General features: G+C 34.5%; 2 protein-coding genes across 2 annotated transcripts in view; both read right to left on the minus strand.

Moving 5' to 3' along the window:
* Positions 1-84: 84 nt before the first annotated feature.
* On the minus strand, positions 85-1,896 carry LOC133334675 (uncharacterized). Its single transcript, XM_061543007.1, has 2 exons — positions 1,783-1,896; positions 85-227 (listed from the first exon to the last, which is right to left on the minus strand). Exons 1-2 carry the CDS (start codon positions 1,894-1,896, stop codon positions 96-98), a joined length of 246 nt encoding a protein of 81 aa, XP_061398991.1. The 3' UTR covers positions 85-95.
* A 9,601-nt stretch (positions 1,897-11,497) lies between these two features.
* LOC133334677 (uncharacterized) overlaps positions 11,498-20,881 on the minus strand; it is a 31,136-nt gene continuing 21,752 nt past the window's right edge. Inside the window, exon 2 of the mRNA XM_061543008.1 lies at positions 11,498-11,768. Coding sequence (XP_061398992.1) covers positions 11,498-11,768 — 271 coding nt within the window. The remainder of the gene's footprint in view (positions 11,769-20,881) is intronic.

Raw genomic sequence — 20,881 nt, forward strand, 5'->3', positions numbered from 1 at the left:
AGAATTATTTTTTTGTTAATAGTTTTTGGTTTTTTAATAATTTGTTAGACTATGTGAGGTGGCGAGGGATGATGGGGTATATCGTATTGAATTTCTCACTTTTTCACATCACCCAAACGTGGTGCTGTGGGTACTCTTAAATGACGACAACGTCGCATCATTAAGACGTCATGTTTAAAATAGCGCAGACAATGCCATTGTGGTACTTTCGGCATTAACATTTCGTGCTGTAAATAGAGGAGAGACGAGACATTGAAGGCATTGAAATTGCAAAATTTTATAAATTATTTATGCATATTTATTTAAGTAAATTGACAATATATTTTTGCGTCATCATCCAGACAATCTGCATAAGTGTGGAATTTAAAAATATATATTTTTTATCTTATTTTGTTTAAAGGATTGCATTTTCTATGATCCATAAGATCTTTAATTTTTTTTAGAATATTTGTAATTTTTATACCCTTCACCACACTGTGGTACAGGGTATTATGACTTTGTGCATATGTTTGTAACAGGCAAAAAGAAAAGAGGTAGACCCATGGTTCCTTTTGAGAATATGCATAGAATCACTTTCTAAGTCGATTTATGCATGTCCGTCCGTCTGTCCATGTTAAATTGTAAACAATGTACAGGTCACATTTATAATCCGAATTGGATGAAATTTTCTTGAAAATCGGTTCAGATGTAGATATAGCTTCCATATAAATTTTCGTCCGATTTAATGGTGCATCAAAGAGTCAAATTTAGGCCGATTGGCACAAAATTTTGCACAACGTACTGAAATTAGGATGGCCTAACGTGTGCCAAGTTTTAGGCAAATCGATTCAGATTTAGATATAGCTTTCATAAATATATTCGTCCGATTTTTAGCATATGGTGCACCAATGAGTCGGTTCACATAAAGACACAAAAATGCGAGGTCTGTTAGGATGCATCTCTTGAATATAGCCAAAGTGGTAAAGGGTATCATATAGTGGCTCCGTCCGACTTTACTACTTCTCTGCTGGTTTTTATCTGATTATTTTTAAAAAAATTAACATTCTATGATTCATTTGAGATTTGATTTTTTTTTAAGATAATCTAAATCTAATAGCACTTTTTGTATTTAAAAAAATATTTTTAGAAATCTAAGGAAGACGTGGATATATAAAAAATAGTTTTTAAATACCAAAACTGTCGTAGTTTTCAAAGAAAATATATTTTTTAAAGACCATCGAAATCGTGGATTCCAAAAAATATATTTTTAAAAAATATTTTTTATAGACCAGAGAAGGCGTGAATTTTTAAAAAATATTTTATATAGACCAGTGAAGGCGTGGATTTTTTGTTTGTCTAAAAAAAAATATTTAAAAAAATCCACACCTTTGCAGGTCTTAAACAAATATTTTGAAAAAAAATCCATGCCTGTGATGGTGTTTAAAAAATATATTTTTTAAAACACCTGTGACAAAAAAGGTTTTTTTTCTCAAAATTCTTTTCTGTGTCGGGGCTTTAAAACAATTTTTTAAATTTTTCGCCAGTGATGGTTTTTGAAAAATAAGTCCAAAGCAGGTGAAAATAGGATCTTTGGAGTATTGGAATCATGTCCTAACATCCCCAGACTCTCAGAACTGGATTTTTAAAGAACCTCTTTCTTCCTTAATGTTGTTTTCATTCATTTCATTGAGTTTCTCTAATCAACAATAATTCACAAACTAATTCCCATTGACACAACTAGCCATACTGTCGCCTCAAAACGATTTCTTGCAATTGCTGCTGGGGCTGTGACTTTTTCTTTACCTCGTTGATTTTTGGCACTGGTCCACATTGAATGGCAGCGGGCAGTAGGATACAAATGACACCCATTATCATCAGCAGACGGATTAAAATTTCTATCCACTTCATTATCAACATGATGATGGCTCCTTTAAAACTTCTCTTTTTTATTTAGAAAATATTTGTTTTTAAATTTTTATATTTAAAAATTTTATATTTTTAAAATTTAATTTTAATGTAGCTTTTCTTCATTTATTTTTTAGTCCGGCTTTTTTGTTTTGTTTACACGCGGAAGTGTATTTTTGTTTGGGGTTGTTCGCCCGTTCTGTTTTTTTTTGCTGTTGTTGTGATAGATGGGCCTGTCTACCGTAGTTTTTATTTGTTGTAGCAAAAAAAAAATAAATAAATAACACGCGCTCAAAATGCAATTTCTTTGCCTTTTCTCGATTTTAAGTTAGAGTTGTGTTGCGTTCGCTTCTGTTACGTTTTTCGTTTGATGGGAGAATTTTTCCTGGCAGATGATTTTATATTGCGGCCCCCGACAGAACAGAAACAGAAAATAAGAGCAAAGCGCCGTCACTAGCTCTGGAGATACAGCAGCGGGTATTATTATGCTGTACTCAAAAATATAAGCAACATGCTGGTAGTCTTGTTATCAACATTATACCATGTTATTGTTGATAACAGATGCCGAAAGGGCCCTAATTCTTTTAAAGGGGCCCTAAATAATATTTTCAGTAAACGCCAAAAAAGTGGTGGTTTGAAAAAAATATGTTTTAAAAATTTAACCCGAACCTCGAAACTTAACACACGACCTATGGTAGGGACAGATTCCGTGCAAATCGAAAGATATATAGGGATTTTGGAAACCCATTTACCTTAAATCGGACGAAAATAGATATGGGTGCTATATATAAATCTGACCCGATTTTTTCAAAATTTGGCACACGTCATTCTAGACTCAATAGAGTAAATCATGCAAAATTTCGCGCATATCGAAAGATATATAGGTACCTAGGTTCACCATTTACATAAAATTGGACAAAACTATATATGGGAGCTATATCTAAATCTGAACCGATTTTCTCGAAACTTAACACACATCATTCTAGACTCAATTGAGTACACCGTAGGGACTTTGGTGCCCCATTTACCTTAAATCGGACGAAAATATATATAGGAGCTATATCTAAATCTGAACTTGACACACATCATTCTAGACAAAATTCAGTATACTATGCAAAATTTCGTGCAAATCCAAAGATATATAGGGGCTTTGGTGCACTATTTACATAAAATCGGACAATACATATGGAATGGAAGCTATATCTAGCTTCCAATATATATGGAAGCTATATCTAAATCTGAACCGATTTTCACGAGTCTTAGCACACATCATTGTGGACCTAATTCAGAACTCTATGCCAAATTTCATGCAAATCGAAAGACATATAGGGACTTTATTGCATCATTCACATAAAATCAGACGAAACTATATATGGGAGCTATATCTAAATCTGAACCGATTTTCTCCAATTTCAATAGTGTTCGTCCTTGGGCCAAATAAGTGAACTGTGCCAAATTTCATCCAAATCGGATCATAAATGCGACCTGTACTTTGTTCACAAAAATACATATACGGACGGACATGGGTAAATCGACACAGATTCTATGCATATTCTGAAAAGGAACCATGGGTCTATCTCGATTCCTTTTGCCTGTTACAAACATATGCACTAAGACATAATACCCTGTACCACAGTGTGATTGAAGGGTATTAAAATCAACGCATTGGTTGGTTTTTTATAAACACTTATTTTAAAAAATAAAAATAAATTTAATTTTTCCGGGCTTATTGTAGTGGTAATCTGTTGCAAAAAAGGCCCTTCGTATAAAAAAAATTTCCACCTCTGTTCAAATAGGCCTCTGGTTTGCATGTTTTTGTGAGGCCGAGTGTGGGATTATTCTAGAGTCGTGTGCCGGCTTGTTTGTACGTATACATGTATGTTCGTATGGTTGGAAACCAATTCGCAGCATTCTAAACCAAATAATAGCAGTTCTATCCGCAAGATACAATGCAGCAAATGTATCTGGGCATGAGATGAATCATGGGACTCTCTCTCTCTCAATCTCTCTGTTATTCTCTCTATGCAAGATAAAAACAAAATTGTTTGGTTATGTTGCACCAAGGAGTTGCATACAATGTTGCAACATAGTTTGGGGTGAAGCTGGACACGTTTTAAAAATGTGTCACAATGTGGCTGTGACACGTGAATAGGGGTTTTTTTTATAGTTTTGACTTTAGTGTTTGGGGTTATGCCTTTTGCCACTCCGTCTTGAAGTGTGACATGTAATAGTGACTGTATGTGGGTTCCCCTCCCTCCCACATTCTTTTATTGTTCAAAATTTGTCGTATGCCTACTTAGACTTCTAGAGACTTCCTCTCAATGTTGTTGCTGCTGATGATGATTTACATGCTTTTAGCATGGCACAATTAATACAATGACATTCAACGGAAGCATTCTGCTCTAAAGCCTACTTCGTTGGTTTGGGGTTATAATTATACTTATTTTTCTGTTTTATTCTATGAATGTGTTATGTTTGTCCAATAAACTGTCTTGTAATATTGTTCAGCACGCGTTATTTGTTTTTAGTTCAACAATTTAATTCATTTAATGCTGGAGGTAATTGAATTGAAGGAGTTGGGGGCGCCACAACATTTTTTGTTATGTGGAACGTTGCCTGTTACATTTTTTTGTTTTTCGTCATCCACGAAATGTGGGGCATTTGGATAGCAATTATGTTGTTAATCTGTTATTTTTTAAATAACAGGGTATTACAGACAGACATTTTCAAAATAGCAATGTTATCTTTTCAATATGCACAAAATTCTGATGCAATATTGATATTCGTTGACTATTACTAAACAAGGAAGAATTTATTGCATACAAAATGTTGATCATTGAAATATTACTAAATACATTGGATGGAGATCTCAGAATGGATGGGATCCTCAAAAATCATATAAGTCAGCATAATACTCTTCTTTTCGAAGGTGAAGTTTTTAGAGAAAATTTCTCTCAATAATTAAAATCAAACAGGTTTATCGATTTTTTGTTGTAGTTGCAGGGATGCAGGAATGGTTGAAGGAAGGCAAATGAAATCCTACACAAGTTAGAATAGAATATTTTTTAAATGGTTCTTTTGAAGACAATTTTTTTGTGGATTTTAGAAAATACATTTTTAAGTTTTAATTAAAAAATATATTTTCCAAGTCTACATTTTTCTAGAATTTTTAGAGCATTAAAAAAATAATTTTCTACGGAATAAAAATCGTCGAATTAAAACGCATTTTTTTCAACAGGCGAAATAGATTATGTTTCCATCGGATAATTTCAAATGTTGATTTAAAAAACTTGGTCAAAGGAAAGTAGCATGTAAATATTAAAAAAATATATTGTTCAGTGGGTGATTTTTTTTCTTGTGAAGAGAGCCAAACACAAAACCCTGGGCTTTTTATGTTAAAGATGGATTGAAAAAAAAATCTGCAAAAATTGTTTAACGTGATTAAAAATGCATCATATACAACAAATATCAACTGAATATTTTCTCGACTGAATTTTTAAAAATTTTGGAAAGGGCAAATTTCGGTCTATCATTTCGCCAAGTTCGGCTTTCAGGGAGTTTTTCAAAACCAAGTTGTTGACTATATCTCCAAAACGGTTTGAGATATCATATCACCACTCAATGGAATATAAGCTTTAAAATTATGCCCATTTTATATTAACCGGATCCGTAGAGCCGGATATAACCGGGTACCCGAACCCAAACTTCCGGGTCCTCAAGAAAAAAATAGGGTAAAAATATTTATCTCTGGAAAAAAATTCAGAAAAATCTGATCGTTTTTACTAGAGTTGTTCCTAATTATTAAAATCAAATATTCTACAATTACACTGTGCGATTCTATGCATATTCTCTAAAGGAACTATGGGTCTATCTCGTTTCCTTTTGCCTGTTACAAACATAATATGGAAACGAAATAGACCCATAGTTCCTTTAGAGAATATGCATAGAATCAATACAAAAATGTCATCCATTATTTTTTGATTTTTCTCATTTTCGAAAGCTTATTTAATTTTCTTCCCCGTAATATAATAAAACTTATACGGCTTGATATCATAATTTCATCGTACAGCCCGAAGAAAAAAAATTATTTTTATGCGTATTTTTCACATTTCAACCACAGTAACTCAAACCAAATATATATGTTGTTTGAAAGGAAAAATTCTACTGTCCCAAAGAAAAGAATAATATAAATACGTTATAAAGTAAATAAGTTATTTGCGTTTCAAATTGAGAGAGAGACCCGTCATAAAACTAATTTTCAAAGTGACCCAGAAAAACCAAAGGTATTTTCATGTTTCACGGACTCCAACTAAACAGGCCACAGTTATGGACAAATCTTCACGAAATTATTCATGTAGGATGGGTTCTGGCCAATGAAGACCCTTATTGTTTTTTTTTTTTTGTAAAGATTTGTTTATATGTCGGTTTTTCTGGTCGCTCCAGAGGTCGCAATTATGGTACGAACATCGCGAAATAGGGCAAAGGAATAAACATCGGAAAATATTTCGCCATTTGTGTGAAAAAAAAAAACAGAAATTGGATTCTATGGCGTATATATTGACCCCTGAAGGACATACGTCCGAGAAGTTGATAGTATATCCAAGAGGAGTGGTTGACCTTTCAATTGATACCAATTATATTGCTGTATGTACTCGGATGTGGTAGTTACACTTGAATATATACAGGTGTATATACAGCGTCCAGATTTTATTTAGTAACCACTACCAAGGAAATTTAGCGATGATAGCATTGAAATTTTCTATGAAGTTCCAGTTATGGGTAAGGACCACGCCAATAATTTTCGATAATAATTTTGGGATGAAATGGACCGAAAACTTATTTTTTTGTGTTTTTCGAGTCGATCTATAGGCTATAATTATAAGTCGAACATCACAACACAACTCACGGTGAAGGTAATCTGGACAAGTAATTAGAAGGGCTGTACTTAATATTAGTAATATTCCGAAAATATGGCAGTGGGGTGCTGTTAACCTCTAATCGGGCAAGAGGGTGAAAATATCATAAAATATTGTCCAGGCTCGGAATAAACATCCGCAGAAAGTTAGAGTGGTAGTTGTGTAGGGTATCGTATGGTCGGCTCCGTCCAACTATACTGCTCCGATCACAGGTTTTTAATTTGGATTGCTTAGGGTTGCAAGTTTCCGATTCCTAAAAAGCTCAACATTTCATTTCAAAAAGCTGGACAAAAAAGACCTCTCCTTCTACTCCTAAATTTTGAAGGTTATATGGGGCCTTCATCGAAAATTAAGTCAATATGTTCGGTAACACGCTACAGCTAATTTGGTGAAAATGTCTTCACACTAAATTCAAATCAATTTTATTTCATAAACGAGAACCTAGCGCAAAGGGGCATGAGCGATCCCAAAAAACTTCATTACATGGACTACTCCAAAAGCTAAAAATTAACAGTATATCACTTAATCATACATGAACTACTCGGTAAAATAAAATAATAGAAATTTCGAAAGTACCTTTTGTGCCTACCCTAAAAATTGGACCTATATATCTTATTTTCAATACCAAATATCATAGGAATATAGCATTTAAATATGCACAATTTCAAAACTATATCTTAAAATTGAGCTAGCAACGGACTAAAAACATACGGACATGGCTAAATTGACCATAGCCTTTTAATTTAATCAAGAACATGGGACCTCCGGAGAATATTTCGATGGCGATGGTGTTGAGGTATTCTTCCTTTATAGTATTCTTCCTTGATAGTATGAGATAGTATAAGTAAAAATACATCGATAGAAGTCATCTATGCATTACAGAATATCCTCCAAATTTTATAATGAGAAAAACAATATGCTGGATTTAGTTGATATATGCCTAACATAGCCTCAGTAATTTCCATGAGAATTTATTTCACTATATATGTATATTAAACACACATTTGTCATATGTATGTATGTTGTTGATTGTATTTCAAGATCAGAGTAATCTTTAAACGCAATCACAATTAATAAGTTGAGTGAACCGTGCAAGATCAGCGCTACTCTTGGGGAAAAACGCACACAAGGAAATAAAATATAATAAAAGCAAATAAAAAACTTACTCAAAAAAAAAAAGGAACTTTCACTTGATGGTTATTATATGGCAAACAACAACTGTAACAATAAAATTCCCAAAAATTATTGAAAAGAATACCTGACCTACAGAGGTGATTTGGGGGTGTGCAATGTGTGTGTATGTATGTGTGTCTTTCTAATTGAATGATTTATTTTTAGAAAAGCAGTTTCAAAACGCCACAATAACGTGATAATATAAACACGAGCTCTATCACATGGTGGGTATCATTGGAAATGACCTCTCACAATGTGAAGAATGGCTGTTGATTTGCCGATACTTTGCCAAAAATTTGCCTGGAGGCTTATAGGAAATAAAAACCGACTCCGAAACAAACGTAATGTAACTGCCATCATGCAATAATTTCCGATTGTCGTCTGACGAACGTTAATTAATGCAAATTCTGAAAATACGAATAATACCCCAACAATGCGGACATTAGCAGTGATGATGATGAGGCACTGACTATTGATTCACACAACATTGAAATTATGGACTGAGAGAGATACCAAGAAAAATTGATTTTGATAGGCAGGGCAGGTTGGCATGCCTGCCAGACAGACAGATAGTAATCCAATTTCGAAAACAAAATTTCCACTTATCAACAGCAAGAAAATAAGAAATCAACAACAACAATAACAATTATTCACTGTGTGTTTACTAGCAAGACTTTAAAACGACAGCAACAAAAATTGCTGTATGGAAAATAACAATTATTATTAATTTTTGTTTCAAGAATTATTCAAAAATTTTGCTCGCTGTTGTTTTTGGTTTGGTTCGGTTCAATGAAAACCTGTTAAAACTACATTTGGCTTGTTCAAGCTCAAAAAACACAGTAATGTTTTGTGTATATTCAAATCAACCAACCAATCAACCATCCAGCCAGCCAATCTGACAGACGGCCGGCCACACATCACTCTCAAGACCACAAATTTCCCGTTGAATTTAATTCATTCTACAAGAACATATTGTTTTGTTTCATTTTTTGCTCTCCTTGTTGTTGTTTTTGTAGTTTTTAAAGATACTTCATGTATAGTCAGTCTACCCCCACCCCTCCAAAGAGACTAATTGTAAGCCAAGCTATTTGATTTAATTACTTTTAATGACACATTGTCTGTGTGTCGGACATTACTTCAGGCCATTCATTCGTTCTGTAAATGTGGGGGTATCTAACTCTCGATGCGTGACCCCTTATGTAAATTACAATTAATTTAAAAGAATCTTATTTGCCATGTATATGAAAAATATTCATTAATAAATCCACGCCTCAGTTGGCCCTTGAAAAATATTCATTAATAAATCCACGCCTCAGTTGGCCCTTGAAAAATATTCTTTAATAAATCCACGCCTCAGTTGGCCCTTGAAAAATATTCATTAATAAATCCACGCCTCAGTTGGCCCTTGAAAAATATTCATTAATAAATCCACGCCTCAGTTGGCCCTTGAAAAATATTCATTAATAAATCCACGCCTCAGTTGGCCCTTGAAAAATATTCATTAATAAAATATCCACGCCTTGTTTGGTCTTCGAAAAAATATTCATTAATAAATCCACGCCTTGTTTGGTCTTCGAAAAAATATTCATTAATAAATCCACGCCTTGTTTGGTCTTCGAAAAAATATTCATTAATAAATCCACGCCTTGTTTGGTCTTCGAAAAAATATTCATTAATAAATCCACGCCTTGTTTGGTCCTTGAAAATATATTCTTTCAAAAAACTTTTAGCTCTGATGGTCCTTGACTTCCTTATGTCTGTGACCTTGCATGTAATTGAACATTAAACATTTTATTTGTGTGTTTTCCAAAATTTCAAATTAATAAATCCATTTTATCTTTACCTCATTGATATGGCCCTGATGTGTGAAGAAAAATATTCAAACCTGCAGGCGGCAAGGTTAATAAATCCAACGATGGAACCTGGCGACATTGGCTTTGAAAAATATTGCTGTAATAAATCCACGCCGACGATGGTGGCCCTTGAAAAATATTCTTAAAAATAATTTATAAATCCACGCCTGAAGTTGGCCCTTAAAAAATATTCTTTAATAAATCCACTGCCAGCGATGATTTGAAGCCCGGTTTATGAAAAATAATGTGGAGTTTTAGAATTTTAACTTTCAAAATCCAAACAGCCTTAGTTAAGATATATTGAAATGAAAATAAGTACTTTTTGTTTTTATTTTTATCTTAATGCTAATGACTCTATATTGAAAAAATTGTATTTCACAAATGTTTTTATTACAAATTAAGCATATAGATTTTTTTTAAATTCGTTTTCTTATTACAAAACACACACAATCAAATCTAATGTACATACATTTTTTTGTATTTTTACCGTTTATATGCTTTTGAAGAATGTTTTATAATGCCTGGAATGTAAAAACAAAGTGAAATGAATATACAAAAAACAAGTAATTAAAAAATACAAAAACAATTTATTTCTTTCCTAAATAAATGCTAATTTTTAAAAGAAATCATAAAAACAATATTCACAAAAATATAACAATTAAAAAAGATATTAAAAACTAATGGCTTTTTAGTCGTTGGTTTCCTCAGATTGTGCCCTTGAAAAATCCTTCTTTCAATAAATGACTTAAGACACGCCTCAGTTGTCTGCAGAACCTGTAATGAAACAAATAAAAAATTTAATACAATAAGTAGTAGGAATTTGGAATATTAAAACAAAATTAAAAATCCACGCCTATTGATGGTCCTTAAAAGTATTCTTTAACAAATCCACGCCTATTGATGGTCCTTAAAAATATTCTTTAACAAATCCACGCCTATTGATGGTCCTTAAAAGTATTCTTTAACAAATCCACGCCTATTGTTTTTTAAATTCGTTTTCTTTACAAAACACACACCTTGAAAAATATTCTTTAACAAATCCACGCCTATTGATGGTCCTTAAAAGTATTCTTTAACAAATCCACGCCTATTGATGGTCCTTAAAAATATTCTTTAACAAATCCACGCCTATTGATGGTCCTTGAAAAATATTCTTTAACAAATCCACGCTTATTGGACCGGTGGCCATTGAAAAATATTCTTTAACAAATCCGCGCCTATTGATGGTCCTTAAAAATATTCTTTAACAAATCCACGCCTATTGATGGTCCTTAAAAATATTCTTTAACAAATCCACGCCTATTGATGGTCCTTAAAAATATTCTTTAACAAATCCACGCCTATTGATGGTCCTTGAAAAATATTCTTTAACAAATCCACGCCTATTGATGGTCCTTAAAAAAATATTCTTTAAAAAATCCACGCCTATTGATGGTCCTTAAAAAAATATTCTTTAAAAAATCCACGCCTATTGATGGTCCTTAAAAAAATATTCTTTAATAAATCCACGCTTTGTGGTCGACTCCTTAAAAAATTATATTCTTTAATAAATCCACGCCTATTGATGGTCCTTAAAAAAATATTCTTTTAAACATCTACGCCTATTGATGGTCCTTGAAAAAATATTCTTTTAAAAATCTACGTATTGGTTTGTCCTTAAAAAATATTCATTTAAAAATCCACGCCTTTTGTCCACGCGTATTCATGATGACTGGTATACATTACCGGTGTTTCTCCGGGTCCAAACCACGAAGACTTGGCCAATGCATTTCGTACTCTGGGTGTCTTATAGAAGGGATTTCTCAGTTCTGCGGGCAGTGTTTGTTCCCAGGCATCATTTTCGATGACGGCTATGTGTTGGTAACGATGCAGTTGTGGTCGTCCCATGACGAGGACAAGGGCGAACATGACAACCAGCAATAGTTGTGAACATAGTTGGGACCTAAAAAATAGGAAATTTTAGATATTAGTAAAGGAGTTAACAAAATTAAACATACTTAATTTTATTAATTTTTTATTTGTTTAATATTTTAAATTTTATTTTTTCCCCAATATTTCTTCAAATTTCATCAATGCAAAAAAAAAAAAAAATCCAATACGAAAATTTCCACTACTAGACTTAGAGACAAGGAAAGTCATAATACGAGATACCACAAATGGTGTAAATAAGGCCAATGACGTGATTACAAAATATGACCAAAATGTCGAATCAATTTCAAATCGAATGCAGTCCAACACCTTATTGCCATCGCCAGGCATCATTGCATTCAGCGCACATTCACAGTAAATGGGGAAATCAATGTGCGATTAAATAGTTCGATAGTTTGATTATTTTAGGTTGATAAGAAATCCAGATACATATTTCATGTAAATAAGTATGTATGTGTGTTATCTATTCAATCGAATAATAGATATTCGATGCAGATGCAGTTGGTAGAAGACAAAACCTGTATACTTTTAAATCAGGAAAATAAAGAAAAAAATTTTTTCTTAAAAAAATCCACGCCTTAATTGGGTCTAGAAAATTTTTTTCTTAAAAAAATCCATGCCTTAATTGGGTTTAGAAAAAAATTTTCTTAAAAAAATCCACTCCTTAATTGGGTCTAGAAAAAATTATTCTTTAAAAAATCCACACCTTAATAGGAGGTTGTCACAATTGCCGATGTGGATCCTTGAAAAATCTTCTTAGCTGGCTTGTGTCAGAACATTCGTTCCATAAGCCGAGCTTAGAAAAGATTTCAAGGCGCGTCGGTCTTTTGCGCAGTTTTTCCAATTTGAAAGACCATTTTCGGCAATGTTGTCTTCGAATTGATCTTTCCATCGTATTCCCCTTCTGTGTGATCCATTAACTGGTTCGCCTTTATATGCCTTCTGAGCTGGGACATCTTCATCCATTCTCACAACATGACCTAGCCAACGGGGTCGCTGCAGCTCAATAGTCTAACAATGTCGATGTTCGAGAATAGCTGGTACAACTCATGGTTATTCGACGGCGATCTTTCAGAATTTTTCTCTTAAACACTCCCATGCTTCAGATCCATATAACAGCACGGGTAGTATCAGCGACTTGTAGAGTGTGAGTTTGGTCTGGCGGGAGGTGGCCTTACTTTTGAGTTGTTTGCTCAGACCATAGTAGCATCGGTTGGCCATCACTATCTTTCTCCGAATTTCAAAACTGATGTCATTCGTTTTGTTTATGGCGGTACCAAGATATATAAAATCTTTGACTACCTCGAAGCTGTAGTTTTCAAGTTCCACAGTTGGTCCGAGTCTACTGGACGTCTTGCGCGTTGATACCATCAGCTTGGTATTCTCGCCGTTTACTGCCAGACCCACTTTGGCAGACTCCTTCTCAATTTGCTCAAAGGTGGATGTTACCGCTCTGAATGGTTGATCCATTATGTCGATGTCTTTCGGCGTAGGCGAGTAAATGTGTTGTTTGGTGTACAGAGTGCCATTTCAGTTCACTTTTGCCTCTCGTATGACCTTAAATGTCACATGACAAACCACCACCTTGTCTGAATCCTTTCCGACTTTAACTGCTGATCTTGTGCCTGTTAAAGTTATCCTGTATAGCCGAATTAATTTTGAAGGAATGACAAACGCAGACATGGCTTTAAACATCTCTGAACGGATAGGGCTGTTCAATGCGGCTTTATAGTCGAAGAATGGTCAATGGTGGATTTGCCACGTCAGAAGCCGCATTGGTATGGTCCAATAATGTCATTGACCATTGGCTTCAGTCGTTCACACAATACGCTGGATAGCACTTTATATGCGATGGAAAGGAGACTTATTCCTCTATAGTTGGCACATATCGTCTTGTCTCCTTTTTTGTGCACGGGACACAGGATGCTGAGGTTCCAATCACTGGGCATGCATTCTTCTAGCCAAATTTTACTAAACAGCTGGTGCATGGTCCTTACCAGCATCTGACCACCAGTCTTGAATAGTTCGGCTTGTAACCCATCGGCACCTGCTGCTTTGTTATTCTTCAGCCGATTGATTGATATTCTGACTTCATCTTGGCTAGGTGGTATACATTCTATACCGTCATCTATTATTGGTTCTGGGGTATCCTCTTCACCGCTACTATTTGATATTATAAGTATTTCAAAAAGCTCCTTCCAGAGCTCGGGACGCTCAGCACGCTGTCTATATAAGGCGTGGATTTTTAAAGAATATTTTTTCAAGGTCTATATCAGCCGTGGATTCTTTAAAGAATATTTTTTCAAGGTCTATATCAGCCGTGGATTCTTTAAAGAATATTTTTTCAAGGTCTATATAAGGCGTGGATTTTTTAAAGAATATTTTTTCAAGGTCTATATAAGGCGTGGATTAATTAAAGAATATTTTTTCAAGGTCTATATAAGGCGTGGATTAATTAAAGAATATTTTTTCAAGGCGTGGATTAATTAAAGAATATTTTTTCAAGGCGTGGATTAATTAAAGAATATTTTTTCAAGGCGTGGATTAATTAAAGAATATTTTTTCAAGGCGTGGATTAATTAAAGAATATTTTTTCAGGGTCTATATAAGGCGTGGATTTTTTAAAGAATATTTTTTCAGGGTCTATATAAGGCGTGGATTTTTTAAAGAATATTTTTTCAGGGTCTATATAAGGCGTGGATTTTTTAAAGAATATTTTTTCAGGGTCTATATAAGGCGTGGATTTTTTAAAGAATATTTTTTCAGGGTCTATATAAGGCGTGGATTTTTTAAAGAATATTTTTTCAGGGTCTATATAAGGCGTGGATTTTTTAAAGAATATTTTTTCAGGGTCTATATAAGGCGTGGATTTTTTAAAGTATATTTTTTCAGGGTCTATATAAGGCGTGGATTTTTTAAAGAATATTTTTTCAGGGTCTACATAAGGCGTGCATTTTTTAAAGAAAATTTTTTCAGGGTCTATATAAGGCGTGGATTTTTCAAGTTTCCAAAAGAAGGTTTGATTTTCAAAGAATATTTTTTCAGGGTCTACATAAGCCGTGCATTTTTTAAAGAATATTTTTTCAGGGTCTATATAAGGCGTGGATTTTTCAAGTTTTCAAGCCCTTTGGAATAGCAAAAAACCCATTACACCCTCCTTAAGTTGTTCCGACAACTTATTAAACTTCCTATTCAAATCATGTGGAAAATTTTGCAAATTTTTCCTATCCGAAAAAAATTTACATACATAAATGTGTTTCCGTAAATGTTTTGCTAAGCAAATAAATGTAATATTTCCATGCATATGCCCACTCCCCTTTTGACGAATTGTCCATCCATGTCCATGACGGCTACGATGATGATATAAATTAAGTCACCACCATTATCATCCAGTGGACACAAACAAGTGCGTGTAAAAATAAATAAATATTTTTTTTTATTTTCTTCTTTTTGTTAAATAATTAAAATTCATTGTATAATAAAACCGCATAATTGAAATTAAGATCGGATTCGAATGGTGGTTTTGTTTGTCGTGCGACAACTTTTCAAAGGTAGTTCAATTTCAGTTACCAAGTTGGTGAAAAGATGGTTAGGCGATCGAGCGAATGGACGGACCAGCCAACAGACGACGATTCGGCCTCAAAGGGAAAAATGGTTTGGTTTGGTCAACATGCGGAAATGCGTTTCTAGCGACCAACAAAACTAAATCGGCAATTTAACTAAACGAACAACTTATTGTGGAGAGCTGGAGGTAGTGATGGAGGTGATGGTGCTGCTGGTTGGTTGCTTGGATGGCTGGCCGTTGGAAATGGAAAACGAAAGTGCGTGTGTTTGGCTGATGGCCAAGAAAAAAAAAACAAAAATGAGCAAGCAAACACATGCCCAAATACCCATATCCAGAAAACAACTTCTCGTATTACAAAGCCAAAGTACGACGCAGACTAGTCGGGATGGCAAAACGAAAAATAAAATAAATGCCGGTTGCCGATTGAAAACCCCCATTTGAAAGTCACACACACACAACTCCCTAACGTGAATGATGAAGGAAAGCTGGCCAACGCCTGGTATTCCACAGCAAAACAAGAAATGTCACACTAACCATGGAACAGAAAACACTCTCACACACACTCCAACACAACTATTTTAGTTAGTTGTGACAGGAGTCTGGACAATGTGGAACCCACCGAACCAAGTGAATACTGAAGTTTTTTGGACAAAACTAGTACCACCAGGCAGCCAGCCAGCCATGACTTATGAATTGGAGCAAATACCAACAAAAATTGTCTTTTTGTACTGTTTTGTGTTTTTTTTTTGTTTCGTTTGGGGTGTCTCTGAGTCTCTGTTGGGTGATTACTGACCATTTGGTATGACAATCTATCTACTGGGCTGGTCGGTTGGTTGTTTGGTCGGTTGCATGCCGATGTCGCATTAAATTAAATTATTTACATAATTTTGTATTAGTTTATTATTTTTATTATTAAATGAGGTAAATGAGAGGAAAATTGTTGCATTTTGGAAAAATTGGAGTTTGGGTAAATGAATAGTAGAGGAGACCTTAGGGCGGATATAAAAGCAGGAGGTTAAACGTCATATTTATAAAGTTAAGGGAAATTTTCTAAACCATTCGATCTTGAATATCCGCGCAAGGAATACTACTATCAAGAAAAAATTGTTTATCGAGAATAAAATCCTACGATCACTTGATGTTAAAATAAAAACCAGTAAGGAAAGTAGTAAAGTCGGACCGGGCCGACTATATGATACCCTTCACCACTTGGGTATATTGTACATATGTATCCTTACAATTGCAGGTCAATGTTCCCCCGAAGGAACTTACTCATGTCTTTCTACAACCTATGCTAAATTTAATTTCATTCGGGCAGATTTAGAGTCCTCTGCGTACCATGGGACAAATTTATGGAAAATTATTTATAGCAAAATTGATATACGCTATTCGGTACACCGCACTGTTAAAAATTTAATCTCAATCAGATACGCTATGCCTAATTTCGTGTAAATCGAAGTATATATAGGGACTCTGGTGCACTATTTACTTAAAATCGGACGAAAATATATATGGGAGTTATATCGAAATCTGAACCGATTTTGCCGAAACTCACCACAGATCATTCTAGACTCAATTGAGTACGCTATGCCAAACTTCTTGCAAATCAAAGGATATATAGGGACATTGGTGCACCATTTATCTTATATCGGACGAAAATATGTTTGGGAGCTATATCTAAATCTGAACCGATTTTCACGAAACTTGGCACACATCATTCTGGACCTAATTCAGTGCGCTATGCCAAATATGGTGCAAATCGAAGGATATATAGGGACTTTGGTGCCTATATCGGACGAAAATATATATGGGAGCTATATCTAAATCTGAACCGATTTTCACCAATTTCAATAGGGATCGTACTTAGGCCAAATAAGTGACTTGTGCATCCAAATCGGATCATAAAAGCGACCTGTACTTTGGTTTGAAAATGCGATAAAAATACCGAAAATTGGGCTGAATCTTTATATGCAGTCAATGCCAAAATATGGACGGTATTTATATTTTTTATAATTTATCGCCCTCCTAAATGAAATTACAGCCACTTCCGTGGGCATATGCGGCTAAAGCATTGAAAATATCGAATATGGGCGGAACTACAACTAAAATGTTGATCATCTAAAAACCCGGAATGCTAAATTACATCCCATTAGTTGGAAAATGCAGCTAAAAGCTTAAAAATACCGAAAACGTGGCTGGATCTTTATTTGGGGACTATGTCATACCAGGAAGCTATCGATTTTTTGTCATTTTCCCCTCCAAGAACCCAAAATTTCACATTTTTTGGTCGACAAAAATATAGAAAATACGACCTTTATGTGAGGGCTTATGTCGGAGCGTGTTCATATATCGAAATTGATGTGCAAAAATTTTGTTCACTCTCCATGAACCCGAAATACAGAATTACATCGGTTGTTAGGTTAGGCTAGGTTGAAAAGAGGGATGGTTTACGCCATCATCATCAACATCACAGACTGTACTTCTTATATATTTGGGAATTCTGTGTTCTTAGTGAAGTCCTATAGACTTTTCCCCATTCACATTAGGTCGGTTAGTTTAAGGATAGTGTATTTTTTCAAGAATTGTGTATGAAGCCCTACAACGGCTAAGCAGTGGCATAAGAAACGTTCCAGAGTTTCGCTGTCTTCCCCACATGCTCTACACCTGCTGCTTCCCTCACACCCAAAGGTTTGGCATTATTCACATTCACACAGGACTTCTGGTAGAATGGCTATCTCATTGCTTATTATTCCCGTTTGTCTCGGTACCCATATGACCATTTCGTGATAAATTATTTATGGCTTTTATAAACTCCGTTACAGCTTGATTCTCCGCCTGTAGGACCGTATTTTGATCTTGCATGCGAAGTGAAATTTCTGTTCTCGGTTCTTCAATAAAAAGGCCCAGTCCCGATTTGCCTGCTAGCCGAGAATCATCTTTGCAGCAACAGTTACCTGAGGACATTTGTACCCACGAATCTCTGTCTGGTATCATAGTTTCACATGCTGCGACTACTCTTATTTCAGGTATTCGGTCTGACTCAAAACTACTGATTGAGGATCCGATTGTAGCATGTTCTATAATTTTGTGCGGTATATTATGTCCATTCGTTCATAGATTTAAGTCTTAACGCTGCTACGTTGATCTTTCTGTGACGATTTTAAATTACATTTTTGTCCATTGCTGTTCACCAGACTATAGACACGTATGTCAGAATCGGTACAACGATGCTCTTGTAGATCCAGTGTATAATCTTTGGTTTGAAGCCCCATTTAAACCCAGCGGCTCTTCTGCAGAAGGACCAGCATCTGTGGGCTTCATCGACCTGTAGCTGTATGTCGTTTTTCAATTTAAGTGTCCTCTTCAGGATGACTCCCAAAAAATTTAACTTCATTTGATATGGCCATCTCTTTGTTTTGGAATATGCTGTCCCATTTTAGTCTTTCTGGTAAAACTACATATCTTCGTCTTGTCCGGATTCACTTTAAGACCTCTCGGCCTCGCCCAATTGAAAACGATGTTTTACTCCGTTTCAGACTTTCTACATAGGTAATTAAAATGTCTTCCCCTAAGAAGTATTATAACACCGCCTGCATAACAGACGAGTTCAGATCCCTCTTCGGCTAGGTCCTTTTTATAGAGGTGACCCACAGAGTGGTGACAGAATCTTACATTACATTTTACCTTGTCCTAGTTTGTCCCTGATGGTTTGTCATCAATTTGTATTTTTGTAAAGATCAGGCCGGTACCAGATTGGTAAAATAAGAAACCAATTCACAAATTACAATACTATAAATTTAATTAATTTTTGTTTTAACAATTTTGTAATTGAATAAAATAAATCATACGTGTGGTATTACAAAATATACGATTTCAAATGTAATTAATTTTCCAACATGATTAATTGTGTAGTTTATTACGAACAACACAATTACGTGTAGAAGATGCTATTGTTTTGGCCGGAATGTTATTGGCAAATAAATTTAAATTTATTACAGATCTGTATTTTATTCTAATTTACATTTTTATATTTTCGTCAATAGTTCTCCAATTAAAATCTTGTGACCATTTCATTACATATTTCAAAATTAATATATTTCTATTAAAATTAATTACAATTACATGTTCCCTCCATGCCGAAAATATAAATATTCACCCTTGTATAATCCAATATTTAATAAACACACGATTTTCTTGAATATTCCAAAAAAAAAAGTCGATTACGACACAACTGAAACATCTCCATCCATCCAACCAACCAAATGGCTAAAGAGGACAATAAGAATTGCAGGTGTATCATATCGAATCTACAAAAGCAGCGTTATGTTATGGGTGGTTGCAATTGGCTTGAAGAAGAAAAATCGAAAATTTACAACAAAACAATTTGTTTAATGAATTATCAAACATACAAAAACAACAACATAGCATAACAATAACATAATAACTTAATGCCAGAATGGCTCTGTCATAAATAATTACAATCAAGTATTTTTATTCAGCTATTGAATTAGCCGGTTGAGCACACCTCTAAGCCGAAATGGTTCGTTAGGTCAGTTAGTAACGAAATAGGCCAGACGGGGGTCAAAGTATAGCTGCAGAGTTAGAGATGCAGTATACCATGAAAAATTTGGTAAACAAGGTATAACAATGGGCAAATTATTAATCACCATAACGTAAGATATTTTAAGGTATTTCGTAAGATAGAAAATTATTTGTTTCTCCGGTTTGGATTAAGTGGAGACCGTTATGAAATGTTTTCTACAATATGAATACATTTAATAGGACTTTTGAGTATAGCTGATCTAGGGATATTCTTCTGTGTATATAATGCGTACGTTTTTAAGGCGCTGATTTTTTAAATATTTTTTTAAATCTTATATAAGACGCTAATTTTTTAAATAATTTTTAAGTCATATATTAGGCGCTGATTTTTATACCCTACACAACTATGTTGTCAGGGTATAGCTTTGTGCAGTCCCATGAGTTTGTAACGCCGCGAAATATTGGTCCTAGACCCACCTTTAAGTATACCGATCGTCAAATCTCGACTAGCTGAGTTGATCTAGACATATGTGTCCGTCCGTCTGTCCATTATCATTTGTAAACACGATACAGATCACAGTTATGGACCAATCTTCACGAAATTTTGCACATAGGAAGGTTTTGGCCCAATGAAGACCCTTATTGTTTTTGGTAAAGATCGGTTAACATTTAGCGGATGAAATGGACCAAATACTTAATTTTTGTCGGTTTTTCTGGTTGCTCCAGAGGGCGCAATTATGCCCCAAACATCTCGAATTTTTACATGGAGAAGGGGATCGGTCAATATTTTGCGTGTCAAATGGACCCTGACTTTTGTGTGAAAAATGACAAAATTTGTATTCTACGGCTTATATATTTACTCCTGAAGGACATAGAGTCGAGGGAACCCAAGGGAATCCCACCCATTCTCGATTTTAATTTTTCAAGATTTTCAACGGGCTGGTAAATCAATACCAATGCTTGTTAAGGTTTGTAACTTTGCACATATATATTTGAAGATTTAAAAGAGAAGAAAAATA

The sequence above is a fragment of the Musca vetustissima genome, unplaced genomic scaffold, assembly GCF_032173495.1.
Source record: "Musca vetustissima isolate MV318-11 ecotype Yass unplaced genomic scaffold, APGP_CSIRO_Mvet_v1 utg22774, whole genome shotgun sequence".
NCBI classification, from domain to species: domain Eukaryota; kingdom Metazoa; phylum Arthropoda; class Insecta; order Diptera; family Muscidae; genus Musca; species Musca vetustissima.